The following is a 17928-nucleotide window of genomic DNA, read 5'->3' on the forward strand; positions in this document are numbered from 1 at the left end:
TGTGTTTTCATAATCAGCTTTGAAGAACTGATAACTTCAGGAAACCAGTGTGATCCCACCTCCTACAGCTTTAATGTCCATTAACAATAGCGAAAATCTATTCATCAGAAAATTAGCATCTGATATGTTGATTAGGATGTTTTCATGTATTTTGGTTAAGATGAAGAGTAGGATAAAAATAAATCCAACTTTTCTGGTACGTTTTTCTATCCACAAAACATCACTGCTCCTGCAGTGTTGACTAAGCCAATCTCCCATAAAAATGCTGACAAGCAAATATTTGTGTATGGATCTCTCTTCAGGTGTGCATCATAAGTAAACTAATAATTCTGCTACTACACTGATGAATTTATGTTGAAAATAACAGAAATCCTTCAATAAAAATATGCATTTATTACATTAAAAGTCCCACATTTGAACATTGTTATAGTCTCAACAAAGTGATTATCAAGTTTTCATATTATACTCATATGCAGATAAAAGGACACCTTCATTATAAAATTGGTATTACTCCTTACCTCTAAAAGCTTTCTTGCTGAATAAAATAACATCTCCTGCCGAGATGAGGAGATATTAACATAGTTCATGGCATGAATCCTATACATTCAACAAGAGACTTCATGGTTCTACATTCCGCTGCTGGAGCACACTACAAACTGATGCCCCAATGACCTCCACTAACATTACACCCAGAAGATAATCACAGATGTTCGGTTGCCTTGTGAAATGTTAGAAAAGGATTGTTTCAAATAAAAAATGCCTTCAAAAGGCTTCACAGAATTTCATGACCACTTTGATATCACTACATACAATGACATATATCACTCATGCGGCTCAATGCAATAAGCCGGAAACAATAACAATGAGCATTGCTCATAATTTCTCTCACACCCATACGCTAGCTTGCATACCAGTCATTCGAACAAGCTAAAATATTACTTTTTCTCAACCGGGCATTTAACAGGTCACAGGCAATGTTGAATTTTCTTCGGATTAGTGCAGTTTCCAGATGCTGCTCTGGCTGTACAATGATCACAGGCACCATTTTTGAATCTAGTATTTTCAAAACACGCTTAATAAAAATTATTTGAAAAATTATTGTGTACAAAGCCCTCCTTTAGCATGTAACACTCGGGGCCCTGGTGCACGAAGCCATCTTAGCCCTGAAGTGATCACAACTCCCATTCTTTTACAGAGGCGTACGATCATCTTAGGGCTAAGATCAATCTGCACAACAGAAACAGAGAATTTCTTGTTGATACATCTCGCTGACACATCAACATGTGTTACCAGACAAGAAAAATAAAGAACTGAATTTTTTTTAAAATAATCATTACATTCATCATATTGATATGTTCTTCCTCAATCAGAAATTAACCAGTAATATCAAGATCAGCCCAAAAGTCAAGGCTCTCGACAAAATGGGCCTTACACGCACTGTTTATCAGGAAGAAAATCCAACAAGGCTGGACCAGTGGAAAATAACATGCTTCTTGATCATGCGTGGACACAGTTTGCATATTAAGCACAGAACCTATATAATACAAAGTACAGTAAATATTAGTATACAAAGATAAATCATCAACAATTTACACTTCTCTATCCTATAATTTTGGTTCCTTTACAGTCAAGATAAAACGTATGCATCTGCAAGGAATACATCTATAATGCAATTACCTGCTACAAGGTACATCATTCTGGAGTATATCAGGTATACAAAGAGGGCTATTCACTTTACAAATGATTCAGTCAGAACTCTCAAAATAGAAACCCCATGATTGTACAATCACGAGACTTCAAAAAACATTTTTGGGACAAACAAAAAGATAAAAGAATTATTCATACACACAGCTTTGTTTCTTTGGGGAAAAAAAAGTCACTCTGTGAAAGAAGTATTGGAAGCTTAATTTATGAAGAACAAACACACATGTTGAGAAATAAACGTCACCAAGTGACTGGAATTATGAGCCGTAAATTAGGATTGAGCCAACAGGTAAGAAAAGAGTGGAAGTGGAGATTGAACATAATACACACACTCGCACAGACATGCACGCACACAATCAAAAGTTGAAGAGTGACAAGTGAGTGAGCTGATTATCGTGAAAGTGTGGAATTAATGGACTAGTCACAAACACACGCATTCAATAGTTACATGATTTACCACCTGATTGAAAGTGGGTTGTCTTATGCGCGAATGATAGGTCAAACACATGGTAGTAATAATATTCTGACTACCTATGTCTCTTGCGGGTATACTCGCACCAAACTCACAGTCCTCACCTCTCAGAGAGTAAATAAATAATACATTAAGTGCCTCGTCACACATCTAATATTCCATTCATTGTCAGCCTCTCTTTCAAACCTCATTATGGAAGCCGAAATGGCCAACCTACAAGCTTGGAGGAGGAAGGAAGCAAGCAGTTTGAACGTTATTAGTTGCAGAACGGTGTGGGCTACCACACAGGCAGATTGGTGGTGGATAGCGCACACTCTATGCCTGTACACAAACAGTAAAACAGTATCATTGAATCAGGGCTATGTACAATAAAATGTCAGTGTTTTCTATCTACACTACTTCAGTCGCAGATATTAAGAGTTGCTCAAACTGCATGCTTTCTTCATCTCTATATTTGGTCAGCGGGGTAACAGGGTGGGGTGGGTAAAGCCACAAATCCCCTCCCTCCCTCCCGCCCTGGTTAGTCTAAGGCAACACCAATCCCCTGCTATCCTCTGCCTCTGCAGACGCTCGTCCATCGTCGTCAATTGCTTTCGGAGGTGTTAGACAGATATTCATCTGACCGTGTGTGGCTCTCCAATGCTTTAATCATAGTCATGTCATGTGGTAATTCGGATTTACGTCGTAAAAGGGGCTTGTCTTTTGGTTTTTTCTTGGTAATCTGGAATAAAAAAGCAAAAAACATAAATGTGTGTAATTGTTAAACTGACCAGCAAATACAAACACAAAATCCTTAAAATTACAAATCAATCAAATGCATTTCTCATCAATTATCTTCTGAACCTTGCAATAATGCTTCTAGAATTTTAGCAAACAAATGCCTTATTTCATCGTACTGATTAATATTGAAAAGCATAATAAATCTTCATGACATGGTTTGACAAATTTAGACCAGTACAATAGCAATCTAGTCTAATACAAAAATAACAAAACAACAAGTATTCCTGGTTAAAGGTGCAACTAAGAAATTATTGCTTAACTCAAAATATGAACCCAATCAAATGAAAACCAGCTTTCCAACATCTGAGAATACATTCTGTCTTTACTTGCAGATGTTCCGTAAGCTGCCCTATTAAAGTGAAACTATCATTTAAAGTCAAAGGACACAGGACCAAGCCCCGGGTGAGGACAGCCAACAAATAATGCACAAAAGAAACACGAGTTGTTATTTGTATTTGTTTCAGTTACATCAACTTGTGATTTATCAGCAGTCAAGATGCAGGTACCGCCAGGATATCATTTCCATGTCACCAATCAGAGCAACTTTCTAACTAGCAACTTCTCTGTACTTTCAAAGATATTTCCACGTCAAGTGTTTCGATGTCAACAACAGTTTTCTTCTTAAGCCATGGGTTTAATATTTTGATGCACACGTCTTGTTATACAGATCCAATACATTTTCACAACTGTTAGCAAGGATTTCAAGTGATGTTAAATTTTGGAAAATTGCAATTTCATGTGATCAAATTTAAAGCTTGGCATGAACGTTCTGATGTGTATTGGAAAGAAAACTGGAACAACATATTAAATTTAAGTGAAGGAAATAGAAATGGCGGCAAGTTTGAATGTTTCTAAAGTAATGATTAGTTGTAGCTGTGTCGTTACTCTGGCGTAAACAGGCATGCATAGAATCTTAATAAATCAAGCTTTCCCAAAATAGCAAAACAAAAATGGAACTTCAAACAAATTAATCTAACCTGAAGTTTGCCTTACAATACATTTAACATCAGTCTGTGACATTAGCCACTAGTCCGAACTTGAAGTTTAGCAAATTTTCAGCTGGTCTTAGCTAATAGTTGTTTGAATATTTACACCAAACATCACTCCAAAGGGACAACAAGAAACCAGTTCGGGCTAGTAGACTCAAATGTTTCTGACAGGAGTAAGTCTAATTGGAATAATCATCTCAAAAAAGTCATATTACCTTTTCCGCCTTACATGCAAGAAAAGAAACAATACAATAATTCGACAATTATTTCTTTCTTCACACTTTACAATAAATATTAGTAAAACAGACTCAACCAACAGTGATCTTTTTTTCACTTGAATTAAACTTGGTTTTCATGCTCAACCCAAATATTGGTTCCAGGTCCACGCACCACTCTTATAATGAAAATCCAAAATTACCTTGAAAGAATATCAGCTCAAAAGTGCACAAGAAAGGGGCATATCGAAGTACCAAAAGTCCACACCTACCCACCTAGACTGTTTGAAAATAATTAGGGACACATTGTATCAAACATATTTGACATTACTAGCCTCAGCAATGTCTAAAATTGATAAACATGAACAATCAAGTCTTAATGTTTCCACTCCTCTCTAACTCTATGGCAAACTGCTAAGCTATACATAGAAAGACTGCCAGTGAGTAGTCCTTTATGAAATATTTTCAATGTTAACAGTTGATATGGAACCAATTGTTTGACCATACCAAAATAAGGACAAACACTTTTCTCAAATCAATACAACTTCCATCTAAACTAGTTATCAGAATATTTGATCATTTTGCTTTCTGAAAAACTTGAAACCTTTATGGAAGTAGAAGTTTACATTTAAATTAAGACCTTAAAGTAATTTTGAAAACAATCATATTCTTTCTCCCACCATCAAGTGACTGTCAGAATCAAATTAATGAAATAGAACGTCCATCAGACAACACCTTGCCATGTATGACCATTGATTTATAGAGAAAGAAGGGAAAAAAGCACTTTCCAAAACCTGCCCATGCAAAGCAGGGATCATTGTTAATAACTGTTTCTTCTATTTTACAAATGGAACAACGTATGTAAGTATAAAAATCATACTCTGAACGTAAATCAATGCTCATGCTAAAATTTAAGAAGAACTTTGTATGCATAATGGAGAATCATTTTCCCAAAAATGTGTTACATTTTTGTAAACAAACACCTGTTATACTCATGCCAAATTTGTTGCAGGCATTCCAAGAAGTTACCTTCTAAAACAGTTTTTTCCCCCCTGAAAATATGAACACCATTATACTTGTAAAAAGAAATTAGAAGAAATAGGTTTTCAAAAACTCTTCCTGTTACAAATAATTTGAAGTGGCACTAATGGAATTAGGAATGCTAGTGAAATCTATGACAGGAGCAAGATCACACAGCTGTGATGTATTAGCAGTATGTGAAAGAAATCATCCCCTGCTGGGAACGTGACATGTTACGTGATGTGATGTGAGATTCTATGGTATCATGAGCGATGGACTGCTTACCGATTCCACAGCATCCTTGTCAATGTTTCAATCTACACAGTCCAGATTTTTAACATCTATCATGAAAATCATGACAACAACAAAAAAAAAAGAAAGAAAGATGTTTGACTGAGTCCTAAAAATCAACACGTTAGAAAAGAGTGGGTTTAAGAGACGGAACTATTGACAGCAATAGCAGCAGATAGCCTGTCTACTTGAACACGCAAAATGTGTCCACTAAAACACCATTACCAAAACGATGTCGGGGTGTCCCAAAAACTTTAGACAGCTGAAAATAATTAAACCAAAAAATCAAAATTAAATCATATGTGCGACCTAATTAACCATGAAAAAAAAACCATATACTGATAAGAATTGCAAACGGGCAAACAAGTGACAATGGGTGGTCTTGTCTAGTTGATCAGAAACATCCACTACTTTGGTCTTCAGTTTTTTTGCTGTTAAAGCTAGCAGTCAAGAGTTGAGAAAAATATGGACAGAGGGGCACACTGACATCCAAATACTGTTCCAAGAAAATGAACATGGCATCATGGTAGACTAAGAGAGTTTAAAACAATGATGAAAATGATGCTATAAATCGAAAAGTCCATGCTAATGTGACAAACTTCAATGAGAATCCTGTGACAGACAGATAGTAGAAAAGTGAAATTATTTCTTCCATTAGTGTGCTAGTTCTCCAAACTGGTCACAGGTGAATGACATAACAGCACACTGTGTTAGATTTCAAGTGGTATCAACTGTGTGGACTATGTGATAGTTACAGAGTGATGTGATCATTGCCTTGTGAGCAAACACCAGTCTGTGATTGGGTTCATTCTGCTTCTAGTCAGCTAGAAACAAAATAAGCAAATCAAGCAAAAGGGATTAAATGAAAGTAAAACTATCCAAACCACTGAAGACCAAGTCCTACCAGATAAATGGTTGCTGCTACCGATTGCAACTCTGGAAGGACAAAAGATGTCATCATTTTCTGCATTAGTACTGTTCACTTCCATAGAGCACTACAGCATTCGAAGGGTAATGCCAAAGTCTGTACATCAATTCAAATTGTCCCTTCTTCAGACACCCACAGATAAGGTGAAAGGAGCAAGGAAAATCTGGCACATATATTGAAGACATGCATATTTATCTTTGTAACAAAAGTCAAACACCAGCAACTTTAAAGATTTCATTAATGCTGAGTTACTTCATGAAGAGTTACTGCAAGATGTAGAGTAAGGATGACCTAGTATTACAATAACTCTCCATGAAAGCAGAACTACTCAATGAAACCAACAAATATTTCGAGGAAAAACGTGTACAAACTGACAACCCTTACATGCATACTGGCAGAACCATACATCGTTTACTTACTGTTCAATAAGCATAGTTCTCTCATAATGTCTTACATAGAAGACACATTAATCACCATAGAAACAGAGGTTCTATACAAGTCAAAGGAAACCTTGACAACTAACGAAAAACAAAGAGTTCATTTAATTTCAGACATCAGAGGAATTATATAAAAAAGCGTCTCCTACACTTATAAAAGACGTCCAAATGAACATTCAGACAAACAAACCTCTGAACTACTAGTTAGACAAGGGGTGGGTTACTCACAATAAAAGCTGGAAAGAATCACTTATGTGTGTCTATCCAATTGTTTAATAATCTACAGCAAGCACAAGCAAAACATCAGCAGACAAGGCATCAACTGTGCTTTTCAAACAAGCACATAGCAATATTCTGCTCGGTCATGTCACAAGCAAACTGACAAGGACTTTCAAGTCAAATTATTCACACTAATTATGAATGAAAACAGGTCATTGTGAGTCAGTGTGAAGGAAGACAGACTGGGATGAAATGACTCCATGTCAGTGTGAAGAAATACTGAAACCTTTTGTTGCATCATCATTCAATGATAATGCAAGTGTTAATGAAATCACATGATATTTCAAACAGTCTAAGTGAGGGTAGGTGTACAAGGAAATAAAGAGGGGAAAATGTGGAAAGAAAACTGAATTCATCCATCCATGAACAAATGATGCCAACATGGAATTAGTTTCTTTGAATGGTTTTGAATCATAATGCGTAACCTTTCTTGTGGCTGAAAGAGTTATATCCCTTGGTACACGATGGTCTCCCTTTACTCAATGATTTTCAAAAGTGATGCTCTGATGTAATCAACTGAGCTGTACACATAACAATTGTTCTTAACAATAACTACATTTAACAAATCCTAACAATAAATGCAATCAACATTACAATAAAGGATCTTCCTTTCTGTCAAATTCCATCTTAACAGATATTGAAACAGATGTCCACACGATGTGAAAATCAGGTTATAATTCCAGTACCAAATGGCTGCAAAATGAGTGGCGCCGTCACTACGGTAGCGAAACAGCTGCCTACCTCCTTAGCCTCGTTTTCCAATTTTTCCATGGTAAGGTTCATGTCCCCCTCCTCCTCTGCCGTGTTGTTGGGTACCGGTGAGTTACCGGGGTTGGCCGACATATCCGTCGGTGTGGTACTCCCTAATGATCTAAACTATAATAAAAAAAGAAAACATTTGAGGACTCGACTGTCCCCCCTGCTAATAAGCTGCACTCTCTTTTAGTGAAGCTGGATACTGCGACAAGCAACGAGACCAAAACACTGCCACTAACAGAAGCAGAAATTGCATCCAGGTAGATAAGCATGTTCCACCTTTTAATCTCATTCACTGCTTACTGGTTTCCCCTAAGACTTTTTGAAATGAAATATAATGAGGGTGAGAAGTTATAAAAGTTCTACAAACAAATTCTAAGGTGTAACACAACAGCAATTCACACACATACATGCTCATAATTACATTTCTTGGATGTTATTAACAAACTGCTTCATTGAAATCATTGTCAGTGTTGTGTTGACAAATAAAGAAATACATGCACAAACAATGGTAACTTAAACAAATGTCTGATTCATTCCCATTCTGAGTGATGAAATTTACAATCAGGGAAATGGTAAACTCAAACAGGCTCCATGCTGCGTGCAACACGATCTACTACACTTTGGCAGATTACCTAGCATGCTTCATGTTGCCATGGAAACAGACACCAGCTGTGCTCAATAAGAATAGTTAACAACAAACAATGCACTGATATGAAATTCAGTTACGTCAAAATGTTGGATTATTAATCAATAATTCCCTGACCTAAATCCCATCTGCACCCTCTCCACCTTGAAAGTTAAGTTAAATATACAAACACAGGTAACAAAATGTTGTCTCGGACTCTGACTAATGTAGACACAATCCCATGCCAACAAATATAGTACTTCCACTATCAGAAGTCCTTCCCCTAAATACTGACCGGTGTTATCTAAGTGCTGAGATACCGCATGATATAGGGTAACTATGGATCAAACATAAACAAACAAGGTCACATTTTGAGAACAAAAACCATTATATTACTTTAAAACTACAAATTACTGTCACCTTTAGGGTAACCTTATTGATAACATATACCGACTGAGCACCTGTGCCTGAATCTTGTTTCTATGCCAGCACTTGAATGCAGGATTCTGCCATCAATGTCAGTGCACACCTACCTGTGGATTGTCCTTGGCCAGGGTGTGGATTTTGGTCCACGCCTCTTCTCTTTGTTTGTTTTTCTCTTTTCCCTGAAAGAATCACCGATACTTAGCAAAGTGTTGCCTGTATATTTTCCTTATTCCTGGTAGGTGAATTTATTACTACAAAATGATGCAGTGAGAGAGTGTAACTTTGTTTTGCCAGTAGTCATTCCAGCGACATCATGTAAACCAAACCAGTGGTTGAAAGGATGAGCATCGGCTTATGCGGCAGGAATAATACTTGAGTGAGTGAGCGAGTTTTGGTTTTACGCCGCTTTTAGCTATATTCCAGCAATATCACGGCAGGGGACACCAGAAATGGGCTTCACACATTGTACCCATGAGGGGAATTGAACCCGGGTCTTCGGCACGATGAGCGAACGCTTAAACCACTAGGCTACACCACCGCCCGAATAATACTTGAAATATGAATACCTTTTGCTTCTTCTCAGAGGAAGAGTACGCCTACCAATTATTCTGCAAGTCTCAGAAAGTCTTTTACATTAAAATCTGAGAAGGGGAACCTACTCTGTCTGAGAGACATCACTGTTGATGGATGCAAATTGCAGTGCCAGTTTAAGTTGTTGTTTATTTGGCTCTCTCACCAACCATATAACTTTTCAACTGAATCAGTTTTTCAATCTTGCAGCCATACCATGATGAAACGTTAGAAATGTAATGACAAAACTGAGAATGTATTTCACCTATACACCGCCACAATCAAAGTGAGGTTAGTTGTAAAGCTAAACATGGTATTCAAGATGTGGTTGGGTGGTTGGTTGGTTGGTTAGTTGGTTTGTTGTTAAACGCCTCACTCAGCAAAATTCCAGGTATATGCCAATGGTCTATATAATCAAGTCTGGACCAGACAATCCAGTGATCAACAGCATGAGCATCGATCTACGTAACTGAGATACGATTACATGTGTCAACCAAGTCAGTGAGCCAGACTACCCGATCCTGTTAGTTGACAAGCATGGGTTGCTGAAGACCAATTCTAACCCGGATCTTCAGAGTTATTCAAGATGTGAACGTGCATGCACATGTGTGTGACTGCCAGTAACAATAAATTCCATATTGATGCTGAAAGCTATGAAAATACAAGCACCCACTTCTGTCTCTCTGCCTTGTATTGCTGAGTGCAGTCATCAAACAGTTTCTGGTTCATCTCCATGAAGAGCTTCAGAGCATTGTAGATCAACCCGTGTATTGTCCTGCAACCAACCATGCCTCAATTACAACCCAGCATAAACCATGTTTCTTTGACAAAACAGCTCAAATATTCAATAATAAAAACACGATTGCGAATGATTTAATAACGTAACACTAGCATTTAACAATCTGCTGATTTGAAACAAAGACATACTTTACGACCAAAAATTGACTATAGTCTTACATTAAGTCAAGTGTGCAAGACATGGTTTTGACAACATTCAGTACATATATATCCCTACACAGCTGTTGATGTGAGAATCTACATGCGCAGCACTCACACACAAAAACATCAGCTGCAATATCATGCCATCAAAATAAAGATGATTACTGTAGAACCACCTTCATGCTAACCAAAGTGGTAGTAGAGCAACCAAAGTAAAGGTATCAAATCTTGTCAGTGAATCAAAACATCAACTGATTGAAGGTATTACATGAATGGCAATGTTACGCATGGAAGTTTTGATTCCAGGTTTTTCTTATGACTTTTGTGATAACAGCTGGCTAAAGAATGAACATTAGCTTCCATAATCAATCTGCTAAATCAGCTTTATATATCCAGCTTTTGGTGGTAAGATGAAGCTTGCATGAATATTAATGCGCATCTGTACCCTCCCTACCTATGCAACTTGAGTTAGTGAGTGGAAATGGTTTTACACCGCTTAAGCAATATTACAGCAATATCGCGGATGGGGAAACCAGATATGGGTTTACATTATACCCATGTGGGGAATGAACCCTGGCCCTCAGCGTGATGAGCAAATGCTATGACCACTCGGCCACCCCACTGACCCCAAAAGCAAAGTGATTAAATTAGCATATTCAGCGTCAACTAACGCGCATAATGTTAGCAGCTTACTTGTTCCAATGCTCCTTGCTCTTGTAAAGAGCGGGGAACATGATTGGCAAAACGGCAGAGGCATTGTCACTGATCAAACTCAAGATGTACTCGTTATTCCAAAAATACAGTGCTCGCTTCGGCAACCTGGACGATGAAACAAAAATAGCAAAAGAACTGATGACAAGCATGACAATGGATCCAATACAGAGGTATGTATGACAGATATGTATATATGTACGAGGTAGAATCACTCATGCAATGCAGAGCATAGAGACACATGGGGAACTGAAAGAAAGAAGTCCAAACTCAAATCATGTGAAAAATGTATGGCTTATCTGGCACCTTTACATAATGGGGCTCCATGTATTAGGATGGAAGGACTTCAGGCAGTCCTTGATATACTTGTGCAAATTTTATACAAATGAATCAAATCTGTCACTAACAATAGGAATAGAAGACAGCAGTCTGTTTCATCGCAAACACTGAACACTGGACCAATAAATGTTCTTCAAATTTTTGAATTTAGAACACATTTGGCAAATTATAATCTTAAAAGATGCACAAATGTTTATGCCCTTTTTCCATGCTGTATTAATCTGCATATTAGAAGAGAGATTTCTAATTCAAGGTAACTGGTAGGCGAAACCAGTTAGAGTTGTTTTCAATAAAATAATTGATTCCTGTCATTAGGGAAAGTAACAGAAATAACGAGGCCATTTTGTGCCCCTTGACGGACTTCCCCCTGAGGTAAAGGCATCAGATGTGGCCTGGGGAGCCTGAGGCAGCGCTCTTTCAGGCAAGGCAGGAGGGGAGCGGTCACCATGGAAACGAGGCATTGTGCACAGACAACCAGGTTCAGATATGAAATGGCTGCAGCTTACCTGAAACTCCAAAATGACAATTCCTCCAATGAGGAATTTTTAATAATTGATGTCATTTCAACTGAATTTCCATCGCATTTAGATTCCAAAGGTTTGCATATTCATAGATTGACTGCAATGATAAATGATTTGAATTTTTTAAAAGATTTTTGTTCATGGTTAGAATGCTATTTCAAGAGTGAAGAATAAGAAAAAAAATATGGAACTTGTTAAAGAATTTTCAAACTTCTGGTTGCAAGAATACTGCAGGCAAACCATCTCCAACCGAAAGTTGGCATGCACGCATGTAGGGATGGCTGGACGGACGGATGGACATAAGTACGAAAGTAGGGTTAGGAAGTGACCAATCTTACTTGTTCCAATGTTGTTTGGTCTTATAGAGAGCTGGGAACATTACAGGGAGGATGGTACTAACATTGTCGCTGATTAGACTAAGGATGTACTCATTATTCCAGTAGTACAGAGCCCGCTCTGCAACCTGCAAATACAGATAGCTTCTCTTGTTTAGTCCATAGTACATAGGACACACACAGGGCCTCAACTACACACACTGGGTAATGGGCTACATAAACACTCCTCTCAGCCTCCTTGAGGAATGGTGACCGCGGGCTGCAATAGGATAACAACATCAGGAATGGCCACAAGACAATCCATGGAATGTTCTTTTTGGAATGTTTGGAAACATGCATTAACTATGTCAACAATTTATTGCAGAGTTTTCCTAGTGACTTGTACGATAACATTTGATAATAATGTTTATATTACATTTACTGCAGTTTTTGATTATTGTATGGTCTATTGTGAACTGCCTGCTATGATGCTGCTATGAAGATGAGGGCACAAATACCTGGAAGTGTGGACTTGAGACACATTTGGCCAGTTGTTTGAAGAGAGGACCCATCACCTTGGTGAACTCGGCTGGTTCTATCACATCAAGGATCTCCTCGAGCTCATTCAGAAACATCACCTACAACAATCCCACCAGAACTGTACCATGGGCCATGTTGAATCTCTGTCATTAATTACACAGTTCCCAATACCTAAACTTGCTTAATGTATAACTACTTTCCTTAATAGCAAAAAGATGTTTCACGTCAATGTTCGTTAAATATTTCCCATTGTTCTGTACTGAGTAAAACAGTTATGACACCTACCTCTTTTGGACTGTGCACTTTGGGCCAGAATTTCAACAGCCCCATGATAACCTAGAAACAAAATATTCTGAAGAATATGGTCCCGTCTCTATGCAGGTAACATTTTCATTTCATTGAAATGATCACAGTTTGGCTTCTATACAGAAAAACATTTCAGACCGTGTCCTTTGTAAAGCCATGAAACCTAGCCAAGTTGTGCTAGGACACAGGAATAGCTGAGGTGAGCTCATAGTAGCAGTATAAAGAGTTACCATGCAACGGTTTAACTTGGATTCTCTCTTCTAACACAGTACACTGACTAATAGTCAAACAATCTTTGTAGTGGGTGAGTTGCTTTTAGCAATATTCCAGCAATAACATGGTGAGGGATAACAAAAATGGGAACTGAACCCAGGCTTTTTTGTGTGACAAGCTGGCACTTAAACCAATAGGCTAGGCTAGGATTTCTATACATACTGTTGTAATGGTTATCGTTAATCCATAGTAAATATTGAGTTGTGTCAAAGTGCAATGATTTGTGGAAAGATGCCCTTGAGATTGGACTCCAAACTGATGTCCAGAGTACTCAGCAATGCTTTAGAGCCTGACAGTATGCTTAATCGCTTTAAAAGCCAGGTAAGAGAGCTCTACTTCCTGAGGTGTAATGGACCCGTTGTGTAATGTCTTAGAAGTAGCTGATGTACAGATCTGTAGTCACAAAAACTGCCCATTCAGGATTTATTGAGCCACCCATTGTAGATCAATTACTGCTGTTCCAACTCTAACAAAAGGCTTCACATCTTGCATTAAAGGTGAGACCCTAGTCAGGTGAGGTGAAACTAGGTTCAACGTGGCATTATTGTACTTGCATATGCCTTGTTTGTGTAGCTGCTTGTAGTACTGCAGATGTATGGCAGTTTTATAGAGCTAGCCTACGGTACCACAATTAACAAGTACATACTGACGCCCTACCAACCCCTGCCAGTTTCGATGTCCTCTCATTCTGCCTACAGCTAAAAACAACACAAGTCATGGTCTGTTGGTCACAACTGTGTAGGCAGAATGAGAAAGCGATAGATAATACTTGACCCTACCTCCCCACAAGAAAAAATGGAAGAGCTTGATTTTTTTGTGTCTTGTTTTTTTGTGTGTGTCTTTGGTTTTTTGTTTGAGTTATTTTGATAAGCGGACTGCTTGATTCTTCGTTGTTATATGGACATTCTTATGTTTTTGTTACTTACTGTTTTCTTATTAAATACACAATGCCATTTTAGAAAGTGGTCAAATGTAACATATTGTTACGGTTAATACTTTGCCGTGACAAAAGCGTGTAAAAGTCCCCTTTGAACCAGCAAAATAGAACACAGACAAGCACCAGAGAGGGTAACTAGTTCAATCAACTAACTGCTTTTGTTATGATGTGGCCAGGGGTGGAACCACCCAGCTTCTGCTCCCTTGACAGATGCTCTCTATAAATAGCCAACAGAGGCAGTCAGTGGCACCCACACCAATGTCATGTCATGGAAACACTGTGATGCACAAGGCATTGTTTCTCCATAAAAGTGAGTTTAGTTTTACACCACACTCAGCAATATTCCACCTATATGGCAGGGGTCTGTAAATAATCGAGTCTGGACCAGACAATCCAGTGATCAACAGCATGAGCATCGATCGGCGCAACTGGGATACAATCACATGTGTCAACCAAGCCAACGAGCCTGACCACCCGATCCCGTTAGTCACCTCTTAAGACAAGCATGGGTTACTGAAGATCATTCTAACCCGGATCTTCACGGGTCTCTCCATAAAACATACTATTCCATGACCAAACATACTGAAAAAAATCCGCTGGAAGAAACATGAACTTACTGGTTCTGTGAGACTGGGGTCTTTCTCTAGGAACTGCACCACACAGTAGGCCAGCTGAGGGTGGTACACACTTAGAGATTTCACCTTATGCAGAGGGAGTAATACTTTCAGCAAGAATACTTTGTGCTCTTCCTTCAGGGGAAGAGCAAACCCATTTATTATACTGAAACAAACATGAAACAGCTTTTTAGTCAAATGAATTCGGAATAATCATGAGGCAAAGACATTATCGTAGCTCCAATCAGATGTCTGCCAAACAATAGTGTCAATACACTGAGTCCTCAATACTTCGCTCTTCGATATACCGCTATCAAGACAGTGTACTTCTTGCCTCCCAAAATTTCATCAAGAATCTTCATATTAAGTCAGTGTATGAATAAGCCAAAAACCCAGCCAGACATCAGCCCAAAAATCCATTTAACCAGACCAGACAATCCAAAGAAAATAACTCAATTCTTAGTGCTTAGTGCTAGTTCAATGTTCAAACAGTAATTGTCAAGTGTAAATGTAACGCTCAATTTGAAGAATAGATTTCAAGATATGTTGCATTTACTCAGATGTATGGAATGTGTTATCTAAAATTTCTAACAGACCATCGGGCTGGCAAGCTGTAAATATAGACCGTCCGTCCGAAATCTGGCCATATTTCATACACTGATAAATAAAAAGTGTAAACAATCTGTATTTTGCTTTGGTTGTGAAGGTCTGGCAATTTACTAGCATAAAATCAAATAACAGTTACACGGATCTTACACTGCATTGTTTGATTTAACACCCATCTCAGCTTATGATTGGTAAGATAACATGTTTACAGGAATAGCAACAGGAAAATCTATTTTCAGCTGAATACTTAATATTGTGTCATCGAATGGGGGGGTTCAGACTATTCACAGAATTGATCAATTTGAAACAAAATTGGCGGAAATCTAAAGATCAGCGGAAATTTGCCATAACTGTGTTTTGTCTTCCAACTTTAAACTGACCATGTGTAATGCATTGCCAAATGATGCAGTGGCTTTCTGTACTTAATCCAGACTTGACAAACCGCTAGGGACCCCAAAACAACAACTGAATCTGTACATATCTAAAGTGCATACATGTGAGTTGGCTGTGTTCGTGGTTTATCCATAACTTTGATACGTCATCACATATTAGCCAATTACAGCTTTGGTCTGACATTAGTTTTGTTTCATGGCCTGTCTGGCCTATTAGTGCACTGTCATCAATACATTTGAGAGATTGGCAAGAGGACATTTCAGAAACAGAAAAAAAGGAATACAATGAGTATTTCCATCTATATTACGACATTCATTTTAAAAATAATACCATGGATCATACATATAAATATTGTTTTATTTAGATCTATGCATGCATGTTTACATAGAGCTACACTCATGTCACTATAACAAGGCGATAATCATGTTCTATTTACTATGATGTAATGTGCCTTGCATATCTGTATAATTCTCCTTATAAGGGAAAAGGGTTGGGACCTTGGCTCCCGATGACAGCAGTATATTGAGGACTCACTGTATTTGTCAATAAAATGTAAGGTAGACATCAACGGAACACACATTGGCACAATTTCTTAATACTCGTTTCTTCATAATTTCAGCCAAGTTTTAAACAATAATTACAAATGAACAAAATACACATTTGATTATACAGGACAGTCCTAACCACCCAAACCAGGATACTTTATACATGAGGAAATCCATACATAACATCAGTAAACAACAAGCCTCATTCTATGAAGGTAAAGCCTTTCTGTCAGCCTAATCAAGGTTGTGTTCTAACTTATCATCAATCAATGACAGTTTGATGGACGTATCAGGAAATGAAAAAACACAGGGCCCCTCTCAATCAGCTCACTACTTACAGGCACTTTCATCTCAGTGCACATAGATTTTAGCTGAACTTTAAGAACTCCAAACTGAACAATTAATGTACATACTGAAGGGAAAAGAGTTCAGTTCTACCAGCATCACCACTTAACAGATACAGTTTCTAACCACAGTAAACTGCGATTAGAACTGTAGCATAAAGTCACTTAGTCTATATTAACAGATGTCAACCAATGACCCATCTGGACAATGTCATAGATTTTTTTATCAATATTCTAAAGGCAAAAACACTAGGAGAGAATTCTCAAACCATACCAAATTCTACAGAACAGTATGTGAGGTTAGGCTGACATAAGACTACCGTCAGAGACTAGAATAACAGTTTTCATCAAAAACAAACTATTTTAAGGAAAATGAAGCAGAAACAATTCACTCACCTTCCCAAGATTTCTAACAATTCTGCAATACCATTATGATGCTCTGTTTCATAAATAAACCTGGAAAAAAGACTAAAACACCTTACCAGAAGGAAACAACTGGCAACCATCCAATGGTATAAAATTAAGCGCAAAATTGAGGGCTTGCTTTTTAGTCATAGATACACATGCTATATTATAAAAGAATTTGGAAATTCCATATCATATTACACATATTTCATGATATACTATATGATCAGGAAAACAATAACCTGTTACATTACAGTGAGTGAGTGAGTGATTATAGTTTTATGCTAAGGGCGCCAGAAATGGATTTCACACATTGTACTCATTTGGGGAATCGAACCCAGTTCTTCAGCTTAAGGAGTGGACACTTTAACCATTAGGCTACCCCATGGCCCCCTGTTACATCTAGGTAGATCAGTTTTGGTTACACCATTCCATGTAATAAAACATCACCACAATATCCTAGGTAGACACAAGATGAAATGGTCCCTAGTGTTCAGATAATCCATCATAATAGAGTTATGAGGCCCGGTAACTCACTTTAATCTCACTTTGCAATCAAACTCGAATGTACATTAGTAACAGTTTCATTATCTAAAGAAGTTCGAGAGTCCAAACAAATGCATTTGTGTGGATCTATTATGTATCA

General features: G+C 37.8%; 1 protein-coding gene across 1 annotated transcript in view; it reads right to left on the reverse strand.

Annotated features, from left to right (window-relative positions):
* Positions 1–378: 378 nt before the first annotated feature.
* The window catches only part of LOC124255313 (serine/threonine-protein phosphatase 2A 56 kDa regulatory subunit gamma isoform-like), a 48703-nt gene continuing 31153 nt past the window's right edge, over positions 379–17928 (reverse strand). Inside the window, 9 exon segments of the mRNA XM_046689200.1 lie at positions 379–2897; positions 7857–7991; positions 9033–9104; positions 10165–10270; positions 12344–12468; positions 12838–12957; positions 13145–13195; positions 14993–15155; positions 17274–17333. Of these exon segments, the coding sequence (XP_046545156.1) occupies positions 2760–2897; positions 7857–7991; positions 9033–9104; positions 10165–10270; positions 12344–12468; positions 12838–12957; positions 13145–13195; positions 14993–15155; positions 17274–17333 (970 nt within the window). The 3' untranslated portion in view covers positions 379–2759.

The sequence above is a fragment of the Haliotis rubra genome, unplaced genomic scaffold (genome assembly GCF_003918875.1).
Source record: "Haliotis rubra isolate DU_JTF1 unplaced genomic scaffold, ASM391887v1 Scf6, whole genome shotgun sequence".
Classification (NCBI taxonomy): Eukaryota; Metazoa; Mollusca; class Gastropoda; order Lepetellida; family Haliotidae; genus Haliotis; species Haliotis rubra.